This window comes from Aythya fuligula, chromosome 11 (genome assembly GCF_009819795.1).
Source record: "Aythya fuligula isolate bAytFul2 chromosome 11, bAytFul2.pri, whole genome shotgun sequence".
Lineage (NCBI taxonomy): Eukaryota > Metazoa > Chordata > Aves > Anseriformes > Anatidae > Aythya > Aythya fuligula.
Window position 1 is genome coordinate 191,225 of NC_045569.1, and position 22,016 is coordinate 213,240.

The window sequence follows — 22,016 nt, forward strand, 5'->3', positions numbered from 1 at the left end:
CATTTACTGATTTTACACACAGGATTGTTGTTCAGTCTCTTCTTTAAAATATTCTAAATTATTCTACAAAAAGCAGCTGTTTTCCTGCTAATAAAATCTTGTACAGCTTTTTTCCCATTAAGTAATCCATTCATCATATACTGTTTTCTCCCCAAATCAAGTACAAAGCAGACTTGAAATTTAGGTAGCTAAATTTCTTTTGCTTTCTGATGTGCAAAAACGAAATTATGGCTTTTAAAAATGCTGAAGGTCTTGGGCAACTGGGTATAGGTGACCCTGCTTAAGCAATACAACCATTCTGGCAGTCTGTGAATTTTGGAAAAAAAATAAAAAAATAAAAAAAACAGCTTCATTTGGCTTACAAAACTCAAAGCCAAATGACAGAATTGTGAAATAACACTCTTCCTACAAATCCCTTCTATTCAATTAGGCAAAGCAAAGAACATGCACCTCAGCCCCCTTTATTTATTTTTTCCTTTTTGTGAAAATATATTATTAACAGTTTAATAAGCAGTTCTATTTCACCTGTATTAGGGTTGATGGTTGCTGCTATGTGGAAATGACCAAGTGCATTTGCATGGTGTGAAATGTGACGCTGAACTTCATGAGTACCCTGTTGGTCTGGTAATACATCTGTGTGGGTAACAAGAACTGAAGATCTCCTTTGTCCTTTTCTCATATTTTTCAAATGGTGAATTGTCTGGTATAATAAGAAAGCATAATTTAAGCAATACTAAAAAAAAGAAAAGATATAAATGCATAGTTATGTAATTACTGTTTGTACAGTTTTGTTTTTACATTGATATGTTTTCTTTTCCTGTAAATTTAATATACTTCACATGACCACCACTGAAACTCATAGCCCTGTAGTATCATCTTTTGGAAATGTAATTATCAAATCAGATAATTAAAGAACTAGAAGAGTTTATTTACTGCTTCTACTGTTATTTTCATACCCATTCAGAATGAAACCATCTTAATATTCCATATTAAACATCATCTCTTCCCAACACTATCAGTTAGCTATATAAAATTTAGTCTCTTCCCAATGCTATTAATTAGCTACAGAAAAAGTAGTAGTTTTAAAAACATGAAGCTTATTAGATGTCTCTGACTTCTTCAGTGATTAATAAGAAACTTAACTCATATAAAATAATTCAGACTATTCTGTTATGCTTGTAAGAACTAGATATTAGATATAGTTCTAATATGTAACATATAGATATTATATCTCTACATACTTTAATTTTTCTAGTAAACATTTACAAGTTTTAACAATCCTGAAATTAAAAATTGACAAGCATTGTACCTCTAGTGCATGCTGTATTTTGTCTTTTTGCTTTCCAGATTGAGAAATGGTGCTGCTAATGCTGGAAGTGCTAGTTTCACAGATCTGCTCACCCAGAAGAGTATCTTCTGGTAACAGTGTCTCTGCCCACAGCCGACAGATGCCATCAAGACATGACGTGAGTAACACATTACAGACTAAACCCCTAAAGATAGACATATCAAGGAATTATCCAATATAATTAAATTAGGCATATGGACACAGCAAAAATCAGGGGAATGTACAGGTATTTAGCAGTTATAATTACTTCATCCAAATTTCTATGCTAACTAAACATTTTATATGAGTAGTGACTTTTAGTATGTTGATAGATAAACTCATAAATTATTAGCAAAAATGCATGTGAACATAGAATGGTTATTATTTGTTAAATCCAGCAGTTACCATAAAACTGTGGACATGAAACTCCCTAAATTATCTGGCTTGCTGGATTATGTGAAGAATACAATTTTACTCAATCCTGAAAAGTGAAATCAGCTAATTAAACATGAGTATATAAAACAAAGCTTCTAAGTGCTAATTGTTTAAGCAAATATTCTATTTCCAATGCCACAATACTATTTGATAAAGACCAAGCCTTATGCTTTCTGGCATAACCTGAGAAGGCACTAAAGTTAAGACCATATTTTAAAATAAGTCTCTCCTATTAATGTGACTATGACTGTTGTACTAGGTAATCCAGAAGCATACGTGAAGATACTCATGTGTTTTATTTCTTGAAAGTATAAGCAGAGAAATTGAACCATGTTCTTGTAGCCAAATTTTAAGCAGTGTGTTAAAAAAAAGTTCAAACATTTATTTATTTATTTTTAAATAAAATCTTTCAAACCTGGGCATGTATTTGCTAATGTTACGCCATGAAAATCCCGTCACTGCTCGAGGATGAGCTAAATAGACAAATGAGAAGTGGACAACCCCTGAGCATTTCTTCTCTTCATTCTGTTGGGGCAGAAGAGATGACTTCCAACCAGTCACAGGATACCAAACCTTTAAGAGGCAGTCATCCTAGTTAAATCAGCAAAATGACACAGGATTAGATATCTGTAAGTGAAAATGTCACAAAAATAAAATGCTAAATGATGAGGAAACTGCTGTTCCAGTATCTTTAATAAATACTCAATCTATTGCACAGAACTATTTACCGTTTTCCATACAACTTATTCCTGAGGCCATGTATTTTAATGATGGTCATCCTGGAATGAGTTGGAGGACCAAATAAATAGTCTGCTGGCAACACATCAGTCCCAGAAGTAATTTTTCTTGCAGTCTGTTTGGCTCCCTACTTTCCTCTTGGTTGTCTATGCATTTTCTGCATACCACATATGCATGCTTAAATCCCACATCCTTTACCCTGCAAAGACAGAACCCAGAAACGGGCTGCCACTCACAGGACAGTATTAAACTCATTAGCAATCAGTTTCTCCCTTAGGAAAATTTGTGCTGTAAGTCACTGTTGGTTCCCATGGACAGGAAACGTTACTTTCACAGAAAGCACTGTATCTACTGAGCATAGGCACATAATTGAGCAGTAACCGTATGATACAACCTTCCTCTCCACTAGCGCAATCTATGCTACCTTTCTGGTTTGAATTGTTGGGCACCACTGATGTAGTTAACTGAAAGACAACTGAAATATTGATACGGCAATACAACAAATGCTGATAAATGAGACAGGAATACATCTACACTGATGTGGGCTAAGGGCAACATTACTAGTACGACCAAAATACATTGTATACAGCTGCAGGACACATCCCTGGATTTCAGGACTGGCTGCTGGAGTACAGATACAGAATAAAGTAAATAAATGAATTAATTATCTCTGAGAGATCTTTTATTTGTATTTCCTGACAAGCACCTAAAAATACAGTATCTAATCACAGATTCTGCAAGAAAGAAGTTTGATAGACAGCCCTGTTAAGAATTATGATTAAAGATTATATAGGAATTAAGATAGAGCTGTCCTACAAATAGGAAATAACTACTGGAACCAACAGCCTCACACACTTAGTCAAATTCTTATGTATATATGGGAATATACATATATATATGTGTATACATATATACATATATACATATATACACATGAATATATGTATATTCATGGGAAGCAGAAATATGAAACAAAGCAAATGTTTTGTTAATTTTATAATCACATTGATTCCAAATGTAATGTTTTTAAGGTGGTGTTACTATGTTTATAGTCATAAAACAACAGAGCTCATGATTCAGTTGTCCTCTTTAGTAAGTGTAAGAAAATAATGCTTACTAAAATTCATCTCATCATTTGACCAACATTAAGCACAAGCAATAAATGCTTAACTATCCTGCCTCAAAAAACAAAGGAAATCACTCAAATGAGAGAGTAAAATTAAAGAGAATTATTAATTGAAATCTTAGCTTGACTAGCAATTTGACAAAAAATATGAAAAATTGAAATAGAAGTTAGGAACTGATAACTGATCCCAGACTTCACTGTAAATAGAAAATTCTCTTCTAATTTATGCAGTGATATGCATATTACACCAGTTTAAATGTTTATGTTTTATATCATAATGATATAATGATATGTCCGTATGAATGTCAATGTATTTCTAGGTCAATTCTGAAGTAGTCAGTAACAGTACATAGCTAAATCCAAATTCTTGTTGCTGAAGTTCAAGGAATTATGTGAAATTTATGTATTATATAGGAGATGATAATTTAACTTAGCTCAGACTATAATGTATTTATATGGTATAGGACCATTTTAAATTACTTATTTACTTTTGACAAAGAAATGAACACATCTCAAGCACTTATTTATTTTGTTGTTTTTACCTTCCCAGCTGTTGCAAAGTATTCACCATCAGGAGACCATGCCATCAAATGTACCGATACTGCAGTCCTAAAGACACAAAAGTAAAGTTTTAAACTGTAAGTAAAGTCTTTTATTCCATGTTTTTATTCCATGTATATTCAGTTGATTCAGTATTACTGTGCATTATTTATACGAAATATATTCAAATTTATAGCTGTAACTTTAAACATACTTTAGAAACGGCAGAAGCATAAGAGTATTTGCTTGATTGAAACAATGTATTTACTATTCTCACACAGTTTTCTCTACAGAAAACCAGTATATTAAAATTAATTAAGTATGGCAAGCCCTGGCTAGATCTAATGAGATCACAGATGTGAATATTGCTCTACTTGCTTTTCTATTCCCAGTGAAACCAAGACTTAGGAATAAAGGAAAGTGAAGATCTTTTAGATAATTTGCAATGCTATTTCACAATGACTGAAATGTATGGGTCAGCTGAAAGAGGCAAGCAGCCTACACAGTGCTTTATAGGCATAAAATCTGAAATGTTTTCAAAAGTCAGACAAAACTTAGGTTTATGGGTGGCTGCTTTCCAAGTCTGTATATCTATAGAAATGACAGATCATGAAACACTTCTGTAACATGGATCTCAAATGTAACTGGGAAGAAAGAGCGTTTCAGGACTCTTAACTCTGAGGAACCTGCTTTGGCAGGGGGTTGGACCCGATGATCTTTCGAGGTCCAACCCCTACAGTTCTGTGATTCTGTGATTCCTAAGTTTCAGAAAACACCTCTCATCTTGATCAGCATAGCATGTCTGCCTGCTATTGCTCCTATGTTTGGTCTTATTCAATATCTCAGCACTACTTTCAAAGCTGAGAAGGGGGACAATTTATACATATTGCCAGTGATACAGTCAAGTCTTTGACAAGGTTACCTGATGACTTAGTCACATGAAAAATATTTTTACTTTGAGTAACTTATATTGTTTGAATTTTATGGTATTTTAAGCCTATTTAAAAGCAAATTTTACAATATGGTTTTCTAGAGAAAGATAGAGATGATATATGAGTTGGCATTGCAATCTGTCTTAAAATGAGTTATCTCACTCACTTGCACTGCCAGACACACTTCCAGTCATTTAGAACAGGGAGAACTTTATCATCTTTCATCTGATTGTCAGGATCATCTTCATCTTCTTCTAGAATGTCACTAGATGGTGGGGCCCACAATTGCAAACAGTTAGTTGCTGTCAGTAGCCTGTTACCTGAAAGTGAACAACATCAAAGCTGGGAAACCAAGATGATGCATTCATCATCTGTCATCACATTTTGATGAGAATTATTAAAAACAAGTTGAAAGCACAACTTTATGAAGTCATTTTAAATATGATAGGGTAATCAATCATATTATACAGCTATTTTTATCAAAACATTTTAAATTTCTAATGTCTTTTAAGAAAGAATATGTTTGTTTTGATGTTTTTAAATGACTTAAATTGATAGATCATATTTTACAATGACTGTTGAAGATGCTAAACAGCCATTAACATCTCAAATACTACATATTGTTAGGCATTTTATCATTTTCTCTCTCTTGGTACGCTGCTGACTTCAATTGTGCTAAAATCCTATTTAAATGATTTAAGTAGTGATTTAAGCCAGTTAGCAACTTAACACCATGATTCCCAAACTAAAATCTTGCACAAAACTCTCAAACACTTGGTAGTGCATCTTCACAAATGCTAATTGCAGCACCGCATTTTATGTAACACTGCCTGAGAATGGACCATCTAAAATGTCTGTATTTGTTCTCCCATTTCATTTCAATAAAAATAATTTGTGTTCAAGTTCTTCAACTACAAATGTTGAACAAATGCATCAAAAGTTCCACATTACCTTGAGGATCCCATGCTAGGTTGTAAGTCATAGAACTGAGGAAAAATTGCCCTGTTTTAAGCCACTGACACCTTAGCTGCTGTAGTTTAAAAAAAATAAAGAATTAATTTTCACATCAACAGCAAAATACAAAGGCATTTGTATTTCTTTCTTTCTTTAGAAAATTACTATTTAGCCTATTACATACAAATTCAGGACCCAGCGCCAGATTGTGGAATCTAGTTTTAATAATTTCTTCAGTTGTTTTATAAAAAATTGTATGCATCACAGAGTGCTGTGTGAACCTGACCTGGATCTGTCACATACACAAATGTATTTGTAGATTACCGTAAACCAGGCATACATTTACAACAATATACGGAATGGCACTATAGATACAACAAAGATTGTGAAACACACTTAAGAGCACAGTTAAGACTTGAGCATTCAGTCATGACCACGTTGTTAAAACTAGCTTGGAAACACATATACACAAACAAGTCATGTATCTGTACTCCAGATCTGATAGACCAATTTAAAGAAATACCAGCTCACCACCATGTCACTCTAGCATGAGATGTTGGGAACTTGGGAAAGTGCAATGCCCAGTTCGGTTTATACAGTAGATGATCCTGACCATCCGATTTTATTACGGATGGTGGAAAAAGTTTATTGACTAGTCTTTTGTGTGCCAATTCAATAAGAACTGGCAGACATACTTTTTTCTAAGAACCTAAACTGAATTACAGCCATGAAATACATACTTACACTATTTCTTTTATGATTATTTATACCAAGTGGTTCAAAAATGCAAACAGCATTTCCATACGATGCTGCAATCTGGAAAAAAAATGAAGACTCAAGATGTAAGGTGTAGATAAGTCTAGCTGCTCTTTAGTATTTCAAAATAGCTAAAGAATTTCCAGTACAAATTCTATGTGTAATCAAACAAGAAAAGTAAAATTAATATAAATGCAATTCATTGTGTTATACAAATACCTTCTAAAGGAAGTTGAGAAATGCATACCTTTGAATGAGCCCATCTTTAAGATCTTAACTTAAGCAGAGAATACATCTTGTTCAGTGGGATACACACTGTCCATCAGATCTAATACATACTTCTAAAGCAACTACCATTGATGCATAAGAGAAAGCTGATATCTTCACTACTTCTACTCTTGTTCGCTCTACTTTACAACTAACTAATGAAATAATTATTAGTGTCTGGGTCTCAGCGTGATCCTGTGTTCCATTTTGTACCTCTAAATAGTAATTACTAAAAAATGGGAGGAAATTTGATTCCATTTGAATAGCTAAATATATTGCCAGGTAAGACAAACAGTAAATGGGAAAACTGAAGTACTTGTACCACTCCTTAATTGCTTTCATCTACTTTTTTTCACAGAAACCTCTATTTACACAATGGCCTTTATTAGGAATTTAATCTGGTTGTGCTCCTAATATTCAAATGCTTGTAAGTACTTTTGACTATCTTGTAAATTCTGTCTTCTTGCTTAGAAGATTTTTAAAAGAACAACTGTTTAAGTTTCTCCCATTCAGGATTTGGTGTCTTCAATACAGAAATTATGCAAAAGTTTCACTACTGTTCTTATGAAATCTTACTTCCTCTTCATACGGGGTAAGGAAAAAAAAAGGTTGCAATAACACACTCGCCCCAGAAAAACTGACCATGAGTTCAGAGTCCTGTATGCAGAAGCACCCAGGGGTTCATGGTGATCTTGCAGCGGTCCCCCATGCAGATGGAATCTCTCTTCCAGTCCCACCGGGACTGCTTGGCTGTAGTGCAGGGGCCTTGCCAGCTAAACTTGCCTGAATTCTAACTGGGGCTTTCTAAATACTAAAACCAATTTGTTTACAAGCTAACAGTGGTAGGCAGGGAAAACTGATAAGCAAAATTTGCTCAGTGCTCTGCAATACCTCATAGAAAGTTGTTTTCTTTTTCTCAGCAATCTAGACTGTCTGTTTAGTATTGTTTGGGGATTAAAAATAAAGCTATGCATTGTTTGGGGATTAAAAGTAAAGCCGAGCAGCTAGTCAAGGGCCGCACAGTTGCAAAAGCTCACACTGTAGCACTTTGAAACACATTAAACATGCCTAGACTTTTCTGAAAAATAAAGAACTTTTAATTCATTACTTTGCAGGAAGCACAAATATACACAAACAAATGTGAGTGTGTATACATGAATATATTCTTGTTGTCATTAGCTATATGCAAGAGTACAATAATGGCATTCACAAAACAAAAATTTTAATACCATTGCTATACAGTAACTAATACATATTCCTACATTTTGTGAGACTTGTCATTGTACATCCTGGAAAGGTATAAAATCCATTTTTAAAAGATGCTTCCTGCTTGTTCCCCGCACCCCAACCCAAAACTTACAAAAATAAATTACTATTATAATAAAACAATCTTCTGCTTAAGGAGGATTGCATAAGAAGCTTTCTTCAGAAAGTTAAAGATCAGTAAAAATATTTGTCATGAAATTAATTCAGTAATAGCATTAACATATTATGTTTAATTATGTCATTTAGAGTATTCATTTTTTCCTTCTTCAAGTTTATAAAACAAACAAACAAACAATTAAAATCCTTACCCTGCCTTGTCGTTGGGAGCACTCCACACAACTGACCTGGATGTTTCCATGTTTAGCACCAGGAATAATTTGTACACATTCAAAGTCATTTGCCAGAATAACAATGTCACAGCCAGAACCATATGCCTGAAATAATTTTTAAAAGAAATAAATTTATAAGAAATACAATTTAAAGTTTATTAAAAACAAACAAAAAATCTACAAAAGCACTAACAAACAACTAAATTATTATTAGAATTATTATGTTTTTTAAAAAAATCTGTGAAAATCTCCATTTACACAAATAATGAACTTTATGTTATTACTATGTAGAGAGTTTATTCCTCATCATCTTGGTAACACCAGCAGGATAAGCAACAAGTAAAAAGCAACTTTTAAGGGTCAGTCTTCAAAGTCTTTCAGATTAGGAAAGATTCTTTCAGGAGGGAAAAGAAATTCTGCCAGATGATGCTGACACATTGAGAAACTTAAAGTGGTGAAAGGGTATGTCCAGCTATGCACAGATATGAACATACTGAGGTTTGATCAGTTTATGGACTAAGTGTACAATAAAATAATGAATACTATCACCTTGCCTTGGAAATGTATGTTTTTACATTTATCGGACAGTGGAGTATAACACCCATTGAAAAATAATGTCAACTTCCTCGTAAGGGGGTGTCGAGAGGCAGGAGACCTTTTCTCCATTAACACCAGTGACAGGACCCGCGGGAACGGGGTTAAGCTGAGGCAGGGGAAATTGAGGCTTGACGTCAGGAGGGGGTTCTTCACAGAGAGGGTGGTTGCACACTGGAACAGGCTCCCCAGGGAAGTGGTCACTGCACCGAGCCTGTCTGAATTTAAGAAGAGATTGGACTGTGCACTTAGTCACATGGTCTGAACTTTTGGGTAGACCTGTGCGGTGTCAAGAGTTGGACTTGATGATCCTTAAGGGTCCCTTCCAACTCAGAATATTCTATGATTCTATGATTCTAACTGTCAGATGTTGACAGTATTATATTAAAAATGTTTATTCTACTTTCAAGGGAAAAAAATCTCCATGGTTATAATTTTGTTTTCTCTTCAGCATCATAGGAAATGAAGAAAAATTCTATTTGTTTGCAGTTACACCATTGCTAATTTACACAACCATATTAGACTTTCTTTTTAAAAATGAAAGCAGAGCCTAAAGATATTTCTGCTATATAACGCTGCTGCTCCTTAGTATCAGTGAAAACATATTTAATACAGGAACAATTGTACTCTTCCTGCATAACAGATTTACAAGGGTTGGTTTCCATTTTTATGCAACCAATTTTTATGTTATCAAGTTCCAAGGGCATGAGCAATATGAACCCATTTCAAAACAAACTAGCAAAGGAGAGCTTAAATCTTCCACGGCAAAACGAAATAGTAAGAAATACTCATTACAGAATTTAAGCTCTGTGTGTACTTTCACTTTCTCTTTGTTGTTGTTTTTTTAAAGTTTTTCAAGTTTTCTTCCCTGCACTCATTATTGAATTTGCATAAAAATTCCTTAAATATGCCCCCCCCTTTAAAAAGTGTATCAAAGAGAAGTTTTTCCACAAGAATACAATTTCTGCACTTTTGAGCATTAAAAAAAACGTGTTATAATAATAATTTGTCTTGGGTATATTGTATTTCATTGTACATTACAAACTACAGCCTAAATAATTTGTTTAAGAATAGGTTATAATACAATGATAGTTTGGAGCATTTTTTTTTTTTTGGCAGGATAAGTATGTATGTCTGCCAACCTTTTACCTGTCCTAATGCACTAGAGTATTCTAAACCCCTTAATCTCTCCAGATGTTCTGTTGCACCGAATTCCCACATTCAAGCATAGAAATCCCATTCTCTCATCAATATACTAACAATCTGTTTCAGAGTGAAAAGTTATAGTAAGATGTCTGTTTCCTGATTTTTTTCCATAGATTCCAATACAGAAGGCAGAAATTTTACAACAGCTGAATAAAGCAGTGATCCTCCTGGAAAGGAGAATCAAATGAGAAAATCTGAAGAAAAATGCTGAATTTAGTGAAAGTTTAGCCACTGCTACAAACAAAAATGAAACTGCAATATAAGCAGAAAAGCGGATACTCAGACTGAAGAAATTAACATGAGGTAGATTACCGACTTTTATCTAATATGCAGACCTGTAAGCTGTTTCTTGTGCTAACATTTCCCCAAACATTGTGTTGCCTGTCATATATAAAGCTTTAGCTTTTAATAATTTTTTCAGTCACAACTGTGAAAATAAATCTCATACAGCTTCCAAACAGTTGGGCCTGTTACAGAATCATAATGCGTGACTGTTAAAACTTCTAGAATTCTGGATCTTTGTTTCTAAGTGAAAGGGTTGTGGAATTTCAGCTGAGAATATTACATCTCCCAACTTGAGAACTGGCAAAAAATACACAAAGAAAAATATCAGGACTTCAGAAAGACTGTGACAAAATGTTTTGCTATTAGTTTCCTGAAACCCAGAAAATCATTGTGTTTCTATAAATGACCTTCTTGTTACCAAAATATTTAAAGTAACAGGTCTTGCATGTCCTTGCAAAGAAACTTTTAAAGAAAAACAATTATTCCTTTTTTTTTTTTTTAAATGTATTGCAATTTGTTGCTCCAGAAGATGTCTATTAGCACAGTTGTTAACTGAGAACACGTTTACACATTTTACAACCTGAAGAAAGTTAGGTTCAATAGCTATATACATTTTGCTTGTGAACACCTATTTTTGTGAGCATTATCATCACCGGCCAACATGCAAGTTTTGATGTGGTCCCGTATGACGTGGCCCAGTTGCTAAGTGCCTATCTGAACATGAAATGAAGATACTAATTTTACTAGTAGCTGCAGCAATGAAATATTCAAAGTAGCTATGCAATTGCACATAAAAATGAAAACAAGGTATGAAATGCAGACTGTCTGAAAGACTTCTGAGGCCATCTCATGAAAATAAAGTGACACAGTGTTGTCTTTATGTGTCCTCAAAGTCTACAATCACTCTGGAAAGCTCTAAGGAACTGACAGTAGAGTATCAGTATACTGCAAGCAGGAGAGAGGAAAAAAAAATTGCTAAAAGGTGGTTAGAGGGACATTATCTGTGTAAGAGAATATCCTGGTTCCTTCATGACTAGGCTGTGTAATTGTTTGACCCGGTCTGGGAGGTAAAAAATAATTATTAATTATTTTATTATTTTAATAATTATTTAAATTGAATATGATTTCTTCCAGAAAGTGGGAGACAAAAAGACTTGAGACACTGAAATAATTTTTGGCACTGAACTGAAAATCTCTTTGCCTTATTGTTCTCCAACTTTATATATTGAATTTACTGCAAAACCAACTCCTCTGGTGGTGTGAAATGCTGGTCAGTCCAGCAAACATTCACAAGTAGTAAGGGAGATGGAGACCAGGATGGATACCAGGCAATGCTGCTAGAGACACCCGAGTCCCCATGGAGATCCAGGATACAAATGCCCACAGGTAGACAAAAAAATAGAACCAAGTTCTGCAGTTTCAATAATTTATTCAGAATTCAGTATTCACAAGCAGTTTAATCTCCCACTACTTTTCTCAAAGGGCGAGCAATTAAAACAGTAAAGAATCGAAAGATTCAAATTCAGTTTTTATTTCAACAATCTGCCTCATAATTATTGATACAAACCTGCTAAAAAGATTTGATTTAAAATGTTGCTCAATACAGTCAAAAAAAGGCACTGATCCACTTAAAATAAGGTCTTAAACTTCTCAGATAATCCCTTGTTTCAATGTTGGTATTGATAACTTGCAAATTTCAATTTCAATTAAACATGATTTATCACTAGTTTCAGTCCTGTTAGAAGGAGTTAGGGACACGTGCCTCAAAATTGATATGGGGAAGGGTGCTTAATTTTCTTAAATATGCATTCATATATGTGTGTAGTTTGACAATGCATGAACCAGAAAAGATTTAATAACTGTGTACAGTTGTTTACTTTGTGAAGTAAGAGAACTCAGTATCCGGCTTATTCCAACGTTTCAGTTTCTCCTCCTCTGTCCCCTATGTACCCCTTTATATTATAGCAGCAAATGAACATTTTTCTGGATAATTACACTATTTAGCATGTTTTTATGAAGTTAACTGAAAAGGTTAACTTCAAATTAACTATTTAAAGGTTAACTTTAAATAAAAGGGTGTTTTACAGTAGAAGTTTTATCTTTTTTTCCTTAAAGAATCATCAAAATGCAGAGATCTCTAAGTAAAATCTTACCACTGTCACTCATATCTTTCCTTCTCTTTGCCTGTGCCTGGGACTACACAAGCAGCTGGCAGCATACCCCATGTCCTGTGCCAACAGAGGGGATTTAGTTCTTTAGAGACCTCAGTTGGAACACATTCTCAACAGGTAGCAGCCTGCAGCTCCAGGGTCCTTGAGTAAGTGATGTCTCTTGTCTTTGGGGTCATTTTCTTAGTGTAGATATTTATTCTGAGTATGGTTCTTGTTTCTTGAAACTATGTAAAGGTATATTTACTTTAAAACTTAAGTTTATTTATGAAGTACATCATATTGCCACTTTTGAGAAAAGGCACGCCCATATTTTAAAATAATCATTCACTTTTTCACTTTTATAGTCTCCAAGCTTTTCAAAACAGCAGGGGTCAATATACTTTCCAGTACCGAAAGGTATTTCCACATATGTGTTGGGTCTGTCTGGGATGGAATCACCTTTCCCTGCAGCAGCCCACAGTACCGTGTTCTGCACTCGTAGCTGGAACAGCACTGATATCACTCCAGTGTTGTGTCTATTACTGCATAGTGCTGGCACAGCATCACGACTCCCTCCAAGCCCTCAAGAGTCAGCAGGCTGTGGGTGGGCAAGTGATGGGGAGAGGACATCACCAGGGCAGCTGACCTAAACCAACCAAAAGGATATTCCGTAACACCTGATGCCACACTCAGCAATAAAAAGGGGGGCTCTTGTGGGGGAGGGGGCTGTTCCTCCTGAACAACCACTACACATTTTGAGGCCCTGCTTCCCAGGATGTGGCCGAACATTGCTCATTAAGGGGAAGTAGAGATTTTTTTTTTCCTTCTCTCTGTGCTTCTGCGCAGCCTTATTGTTGTTTTTGTTTCTTTTTCTCCCCATTCCCTTTCCCTTTAATAAAACCATTCTCATCTCAAACCTCGAGCTCTTTGTGTTGTATTTTCTCCCCCTTCCTCTTTGAGGAGAGGGCGGAGTGAGAGAGCGGTTGTGGTGGAGCTCGGCTGCCCACCCGAGTAAAACCACCACAACATACCACCTTATATATCTTAATACAAGTTTCACATTTGATTACTTCTATTAAGCTTTTCTAGTATACTCAATATATTAGCACATTTACATTAGAACAGAATGTGTTTCATATTCTTTTTAATTTGTCCTTTAATTTCTTGAGCTAGTAACACAGTAGAAGTACCCTACACTGACAAAGAATAGGGAAGTGCCATAATATTTAACATCAGTAGTTCTTTCTAAAGGATTCAGCTGACATCTTCAGAGAGATCATTCATGGCAGTACAGACCTCTCCTGCCAGAAGAAGAGTGGTTCCCATATTTGTGGCAACAGAGTGATGATCTGCACAGCCTGATAAATGGAATGGAAAACTGGTAAGCCATACAAAAAGTAAAGGTAGAGAATAAGATGCTAAGGTACTGTAATGTGTGAAAGCAGTGCAGAGGTCTCAGACAAACGGGAGTTATAAGCAGTCACTGAATAAAACAAGTGCATTAAAACCACCCACATGGAATTCTTGCCAACCTCCATTTCTAATGTCACTAATAACTTTAAACAGAAAATTAAATGGAATTGGAAAACTGCCAGAATGCAAGGATGACTTGCAAGATTCACAAGCAACTAATAAGCTACAGTTTGCCAATGTCTGCTCTAACTGTCAAGAGCTAGGACCACTGAAATGAACAATGACAAAGCTCTAATTGAATGCAGGAGCACCAGGCTTTGCCTCTGAAAAAGCAGGACATTGTGTATCCTACTGTGACAGTTCATGCTATATCCTTGATTTTCAGATACTAAGAAAGAGGCATGTGCATCTTCATCTTTCACATGTCTGTCTTTTCCTGTTTGGTTCTCCGATTGTAACAATGTTTTATAAATACGTAATATTTATTTTATATTTCTCTTTGTATATAAAACGATTCTCTTCTTTCTACAGCCTGGAAGTATCTACAAATTTGATGTGAGTGAAATAGACCAGAAGTTCTCAAGCTCTAACGTTTACTATTACGGGTACAGAGGCATTTCAAGATGGCAAATGATGTCAAAGAAACAAAATCAGAATCAGCCAACAGTGGTATTAAAAAAAAAAAAAAAAAAAAAAAAAAAAAAGTTCACCTTTATTAAAACCTAAATTAAAGCCTGTATTGGTATTGTGAGATAATCTAAAAGTTCAGCTATTCCTCCTGTATAACAACACTTTTTTAAAGTTGCGGCTATAGATAGTAAACAGGTAAGACTAAGAAATTCCTATTCCCTCCTATTAGCAATGAAGCCACCTGGATTCTGAAACCTTTTCAAACAGCTATCAACAGACAGAACATTTACAATCCCCCTTCTCTCTCCCAAACACCAGGAGAATTACAAATGGTCAATGCAAACTGGCAAAATAAGTCCAAAAAGCCCACCGCTAGCATGTGCTGGTAGAGTAGGCTTTCCTAAACTGACATTGAGACAGATTTGTGATTAAATGCTTTACAATATGTTTACACACAGAGTTTCACAGAAAAAAAATGTACTAAGGACTCAGAAGTAAAGAGTCTATTGTGCCATTCGTGTAAACATGACACAGTGGAGAACATACAGATTACATGCAATAAATAACAGTGGGATTTCAAATGAAACTTTTACTAAGTGATTTTTCAGGAAGGATGAAGTAGAGGAGAAATGCACAGCAGAGCAGAAAACCTATTCTCAGTTATTGTGGAAGAACATTTTGCTTTTTTAATTGCCAAAGATGACATATGTGTGGGAAACTCTACCTGCAACTGTTTCTGAAATTCATTGGAACATGCTGTCCAAAGAGGTTGTAGAGTCTCTTTCTTTGGAGATATTCAAAATTCACTTGGATGCGATCCTGTGTAACATGCTCTAGGTGATGCTGCTTCAGCGTGGGGTTGAACTAGATAATCTCTGGAGGTCCCTTCCAACCTCAGCCATTCTGTGATTACACACAGTTCCAGGCCAAGTGTCAGTGCTGGCATGGAAGATGCCAATAAGCTTTTTCAAAAACTAAAAACCTAAATTAAAAACTTTTCAACTCCATCAGAAAAGTGCTTATGTACAGGTACCTAGACTGACCTTAGAAACAGCTATCTTCTGTTCAAAGTTTCTGAAAAAAAAAAACAGCCTTGAGTTCGGACAAAGGGCAGAAGTCATACAAACAGATTAAGCACAGCTCATCTTTGTAAGAAACCACCTTATTCCAGGTCACAGGAACTCAGACTGGTAACATACACAGCACCTAGGGTTAGGGTTGGTGACTGAAGTTGGGTTAGCTAAAAAAGGCTGCTTAATGACAAAAGCTATGTAAAATCAAATACTGCTTCAAAAATGTAGATAGTTTACAAGCTTTAACAATACATTAGTTGCCTATTAGACTACAAGGTTCAAATATTGTGTGCTTTTTCTCTTTAGCCAGGGTGTGTACTTTGTAAGGCCCATTTATATAAATATCAGCTGACTGCCTGTAACTTTTGTGAATTCCTTTGTGGAAACACAGTTAACAATATTTGCTGAAATGAGAATGGGAAGCCCAGCTCAACAGCAAGTCAAATAGTGCACTGAAGCATCACCAGAAATGACAAAAACAGAACTTCTGTCATTTAGTAATAAAAAAGAAAAGAAAAAAAGAAAAAACTGTCTGATCCTAGTTCTTGTTTCACTCCCTGGAGTCACTAATACTAGCATTTTAGCACATAAAAAATAACGAATGGCAAACATTCCTTTTCCCTTTGTCATTCTCAGAATAACTAAGATGCCATTCAGTAAAGCTTTAAAACAGTATATTTTTTAGGCAGAACATATCATCTGAGCTCTGGCTATACTGACCTGGAAGTTAAAAGCCTACCACAAATACAGAGAAAAGAGAAAAAGGAAAGAGGAAAACTACAGCTGCAGAATTTCAGGAAATACATTTATAAAGTCATCCCCATCCTGTTAGCTACTTCTTAAATATATTATAAAAAAAATTGGTCACAGCAGACAGAGAAAACAGTGACTGAAGTCTTAGAAAAGTCCTACTTAAACTGTAATATATGTCAATATTAATTTTTGATGTTATCAAAACTGCCATGAGAAATAGCAAAAAGTTGTCTTTTATTGTAGCAGTTTACTGACTTTTCAAATTGTTACAGGAAAGACAACACATCAGAATGCGAATGTGAGTGTGTTACTTATAAATATCAGAAGTAAGAGGTCCCTTTAATGTCAGTATGGCTGCATAGCAGCAGAACAAGGAAAGAAAGAAAAAGATGGCACCTTTTACTTATGAATTTCAAGCATTCATTACTGAAATTAGACATCTGTGATCATCTAAAGTAAGCTTTAAACGTTTGACAAGTCTGATGGCGGTTGTCTGAGACCAAAAATGATGCCCTATATCATTTAATTTGGAATTTGCTTGTGTCTTGGATAATATCTTGTAGATGTTAACACAAAGTCTAACAAGACAATTTATTCACAAATAACAACATACTGATTAGATTTTCGTGTGCTAAGTGCTGCAGAAGGTGATCATTCGTTAAAATCAGACAGGCACCTCAGAAACTGAGGAACACAAAATCGACATGGGAATTGACAAGAAATTGCCCGTGGATGATAAGCAGATTTATTATGTAAATTCACAGACCCCTGAAATTTGCCGAAGGCGTTTCTTCTCATCTACTTTTACAGGAGCACCTGCCAAAGAAATTAGAGGTTTTTTAACCCCAGTAACTGAAGCCAACTGCCCATGGGTAGCAGATAGGCCTCTTCAGATGCCTGGTGCAACACAGTATTTTCTCCGTGCAGAAAAACACCATCCGCGTTCAGAAAAAAACGAAGAAAAAAAAAAACAAAGAGGCGAGGAAACGACCCCCAGGCTGGGGCCGCCCAGCTCGGGGCTTTCCCCCAGCCCAGGGCACAGGGCCCCTGGCCCTCGGAACGCCGCGGGGGCACCGCAGCCCGCCCGGCTCCCCCTCAACGGCCACGGCGGGGCTGGCCCTGCCTGCTGGGGGGCTGCGGAGCCGGGAGAGCTCCGGTGCCCCTCGGTAGCGCCCCCGCGGCCGCCTGTACTCCCACAATACCTCCGCTTTAGCACCCCCCTCTCAGCGATTCCCCTCCCCCCCCCGTCGTTACCGTGAAGGGGACGTCCTCGACGCTGCCCACCGAGTAGCAGTTGTCACCGGGGTTGACAGCGCCGGTGAGCACCTGGTGGAGGTGCATGGCGGCCCCCCCCCCACACACACACACACACCCCGGCTCGCCCGGGGACGGCAGCGCCTCAGCCACCGCCGCCTCCACCGAGCACCGCGCGAGCGAGACCCGGATGGCTCCGCGCTCCCGCCCGCCGCACGGGCACGGGCACGGGCACTGCCCGCCACGGGAGCGCGCGCGCGCGGGAGGGAGGAAGGCAAAGGGAAAGGTGGGGGGAGGCGGCGCACGCGCCGGGCAGCGCCCGAGTCAGGTGAGGCGCGAGCAGCAGCAAGAGCCCCTATGCGCGCACCCGGCCGTTGCGCGGGTGATGGGTGGATGGGGGGAGCCCCGCGCGCGGGGCGCTTGAGGAGAGCTGAGGGGCTGAGGGGGAGCGGAGGGGCGCGGGCGGCCGCTGAGGAGCCTCGGGGTGCCGCGGGGTGCCGCGGGGTGCCGCGGGGTGCCGGGCGCTCGGCTTACGCCTTGAGGTGAGGCTGCGGCAGGGCGCCTCCTAGGAGCAGGAGGGAGGGATTTTTTTTTTTTTTTTTTTTTTTTTTTTCTGGGAGGGGGAAGGGGTTTTAATCAAGCCGGGAGGTGGGCTGGGGAGCGGGAGGCGTGAGGGAAGAAGCGCTCGGGGCAGAGGAGCCCGGGCAGCGCCTCGGTGACTGGAAGCCTGCGGCTGGACCGGCGATGCTCGGGTGCGCTGCGCTCTGCAGGTGCAGAGAGCAAGCTGCCCGTTTATTCACTTTGCTTTAGAGAGTATTTTTTTCCATTAAAGAGCGTCACTTTCTGTCACGTTTCAAAATTCTCACCAAGCTCTTGGGAATCAGTGAGTGTCCCTGCAGCTGCTGTTCACGTTTGAACAGAGCCCGCGGGATGGTACAGCCTGCAGTGGGTACCAGGAGCCCTGCAGGCCCCCTTGGATTAAGAGAGCTGCTTCGTGTCAATGAGAAACAAGTGTTTCAAACTTGTAAACGTCTATTTACAGCACCTTGATGAGAAAACTACTACCTTTTCCTCTCCTTGGACATTTATTCCTGGCAGGAGGCATCGGTCCCGCATCCCAAGGCCCAGCTGCACCCCAACGTTTCTATTTCCCCTTGCTTTTTTTTTTTTTTTTCTTGCCTTATACTGCTTCTTGAAAGTACACATCTCTTACTGAACAAATGAGTTTACTCAGAATGCAGCGGTAAATTAAAATATAATGAAGTCACCTTTTAATGACAAAAAAAACCAACAACACACACACCAAAAACCCAACAAAAATGTCAAAAAAGTAAGATTGACCCTATTCCCATGCTACTTAATGTCTGTTCCCTTTTAAAGGGGATGCTATCTCTATTTGAGATGAAATGGGAGATAACCATTTTGATCTTCAGTTGGCCAGGTTACATATCAAGCTACTATAGAATGTTCTCATGCTTCCACTGATACTTACTATTCCATAACTTTTCTGATTAACTTCCACATAAAATGTATGCTAATTTTGTTTCTGTTTTGGTAAGATTTTTCAAATGCATGCAGGAGGACTTAAAGGTAAAACCAGTATATTTTTGGAAATCAGTGGAATAAAGTTTAACTAATGCCTGAAAAGATAAGGAGCTTTTGAATAGAAAATCAGTGCAGGCAGGCATAATATTAAGTAGGATGACAGGAGAACACTGTGATCTTAAGAAAAGCATTTTCCTCTCCTAGGTGTAGTGAAGCTGTCTGGTTTTCTTTGCAAAGAGTCTTTAGTGCAAGTAGAGTACTTGCAGGACCACTTTGATCTTACTGGGTGACAGACATGGCTGATGAGAGTTCGGGCTTTTAGCTCAGACTTCTGTTACCTAATCAGACTAAGAGTGCCAGTAATTCTTAAGCGTGCCAGCTGTGAGAGAGACTTATTGTTTGAGCTGGTGAGGGATTTTTTAGTGTTTGACTTGTGTGGCGCTCTTATTCCACTGTGACTTTGTTATGGGACAGAGAATGAAGCAGGTAAGATTCCTCTTTAAAGTGAAAATAATGCCAAAATAGGGATTTCCTAGTAAAATACTGTGTTTGGGGCTGTGGAAGCAGACCTTTGTGCAAGAATTGCTCTCCAAGTACCTGCAGATAAGCCCTTCCCATTCCTCCTGAAAAAAAATATTTTCACCTGAGTTTTGCTGACAGATCAAGTTTCATTTATCTTGATTCATCCTTATTTGTGACTTAAATATCTCATGTTGAAATGGTTTTCAGTGCATATAGCGGTGGTTTCTATGCACAAGAACATGTAGCAATCTCTCCCATTCTCCCCCCTCCTTCTCTCTCTGAGGGGAAAAAGAAACACGTAAGGGGCATTTTTTTCATTTTTGTTCCTGACTAGCTTGTTGCATTGCTCAATAACTTTGCTTAGGGTTACAAAGCAAGGAAAGTATTGGCACTACCTCTACTGTAAGCTGTTTGCCCAGGAATTCCCTCCTTTGGCTTGAAATTAATTGGAACTGGGGGAGAAGAGGTCCTATTACTGCAGGAAAGCAGCTGCTGGACAGAACCAAAATGACAGTTTAATTTATGCTAATAAACCACAGTTGGAGCAGCACCTTAGGTGGAGATTTAATAAGAACGCTTAATTAGGAACGCTTAGGGTACTTTGCTCCTGGCTTGGTCTGGTAGGATGGATTAGATGACCTCTCAAGACCTTGTTTGCATGGTATGTATGGATGACTCTTTGTTTGCCTTCCCCAAACAACAGGGAAAGAAAAAAAACAAGCCTGTAAGTATTCAAAGGTTGGGACTTTCACATTCTTTTCTGTGGCTTCCTAAATGAGTGAGAGAGAGGCAAATGAGAGAGATCCAAATTTAGAAAGCAGGCACTGAGCTACACAGATGCTATGGAGAAATAACTTTTATTTATTTTTTTTTTTTTCATTTGCTGTAGGAAGGAATATAGTTGCTTGGCAAAATAAGATATACAGAATAATCAGAAGGAAATATATGTTGGTATAGAAATAATGATTATAAAACAAGCAAAACCAAAACAACAACAACAAAAGAACATATAGGCTTTTTTTTTTTTCCTAGGTTTCCTTAGTGGTAGAAGGGTAAAAATCCAAGTGTCTTATGGAGAGGGGAAGAAATGGTTCAGAAGATTATACTGTGGAATTTGCACAAGAAGAAGTCCTAAAGCACATATGAAAGAAATGTTCTGCCCATAGCCTGGGGGAGGAGGGGAAGTCTGAAGAAACATTATGGAAGATAAATAGCCATATTGGACACATTTCATTTTATTTCAAAAGTGAAATGCTGCATTCTTGAGTTGGTATCTTGAAGAATGAGGAGCACACCTTGTTTGGACCACTGTGTCAGTTCCTATTCTGCTGAAGGCCTTTACCTGTTCACAAGAGACACAGAGCTTTTAAGCACAATGCTTTTATGATTCTGTGAATGTTTTCCTCGTGATTCGTGATGTCTGCCTTGAATCTTCACTGAATTCTTGAAAAAATTGTATTTTTATTTGAAGAAAAGTTGTCTGTTTCCCACCCCCGAACTCAAATTCAGCTGTTAGCTTGGAGAAAATCACATGCTTCAACTCATAATAAGTGGCACCTCTTCTCTGCTATTAATTTCTAAACTGGAATGTGTTTTTGTTGCTGTACTTTTGCTATTACTGACAGAATAGGATTGGCTTTTAACTGACAGAATAGGATTACTGACAGAATAGGATTGGCTTTTAACAGGTTAACTTTGTAAACTGTTGCTCATTGTGTGCTGAAGAAGACATTCATCTGTGAAGGACGATCACTTCTATACTGCTGAAAAGACCTTGTTACAGCACCATTTTTGCTTGGATATTTTTAAAAGATCATGTTTCTAGAAACTGAAAGTTCTCCTTCCTCAAGGGTACATAAATGCTGAACACTTTCTGCAGTAGTTGGGTGTCTAAACATGTCCACCACTGTGGACCATTACT

The 22,016-nt window shown here is 37.5% G+C and overlaps 1 protein-coding gene and 1 long non-coding RNA gene across 17 annotated transcripts in view; one reads left to right on the forward strand and one right to left on the reverse strand.

Moving 5' to 3' along the window:
• LOC116493398 overlaps positions 1-14,999 on the forward strand; it is a 51,382-nt gene extending 36,383 nt beyond the window's left edge. For 10 of the 13 annotated variants that reach the window (XR_004253758.1, XR_004253753.1, XR_004253754.1 and 7 more), the window contains 8 exons: positions 535-637; positions 1,348-1,466; positions 4,177-4,264; positions 7,434-7,502; positions 10,584-10,773; positions 12,964-13,072; positions 14,157-14,286; positions 14,850-14,999. This is a non-coding gene — a long non-coding RNA (uncharacterized LOC116493398). Of the gene's footprint in view, positions 1-534; positions 638-1,347; positions 2,392-4,176; positions 4,265-7,433; positions 7,503-10,583; positions 10,774-11,889; positions 12,142-12,960; positions 13,073-14,156; positions 14,287-14,849 lie in introns of all 13 variants that reach the window. The other 3 variants (XR_004253757.1, XR_004253763.1, XR_004253760.1) reach the window with 3 other exon arrangements.
• The window catches only part of DMXL2 (Dmx like 2), a 57,359-nt gene extending 39,171 nt beyond the window's left edge, over positions 1-18,188 (reverse strand). For all 4 annotated transcript variants that reach the window (XM_032194772.1, XM_032194770.1, XM_032194771.1 and 1 more), the window contains exons 1-9: positions 18,029-18,188; positions 8,650-8,775; positions 6,797-6,868; positions 6,050-6,128; positions 5,265-5,418; positions 4,169-4,235; positions 2,178-2,353; positions 1,310-1,493; positions 526-700 (exon numbers count right to left, since the gene is read on the reverse strand). In XM_032194772.1, the coding sequence (XP_032050663.1) occupies positions 526-700; positions 1,310-1,493; positions 2,178-2,353; positions 4,169-4,235; positions 5,265-5,418; positions 6,050-6,128; positions 6,797-6,868; positions 8,650-8,775; positions 18,029-18,115 (1,120 nt within the window). In that variant the 5' untranslated portion in view covers positions 18,116-18,188. The remainder of the gene's footprint in view (positions 1-525; positions 701-1,309; positions 1,494-2,177; positions 2,354-4,168; positions 4,236-5,264; positions 5,419-6,049; positions 6,129-6,796; positions 6,869-8,649; positions 8,776-18,028) is intronic.
• Positions 18,189-22,016: the final 3,828 nt, after the last annotated feature.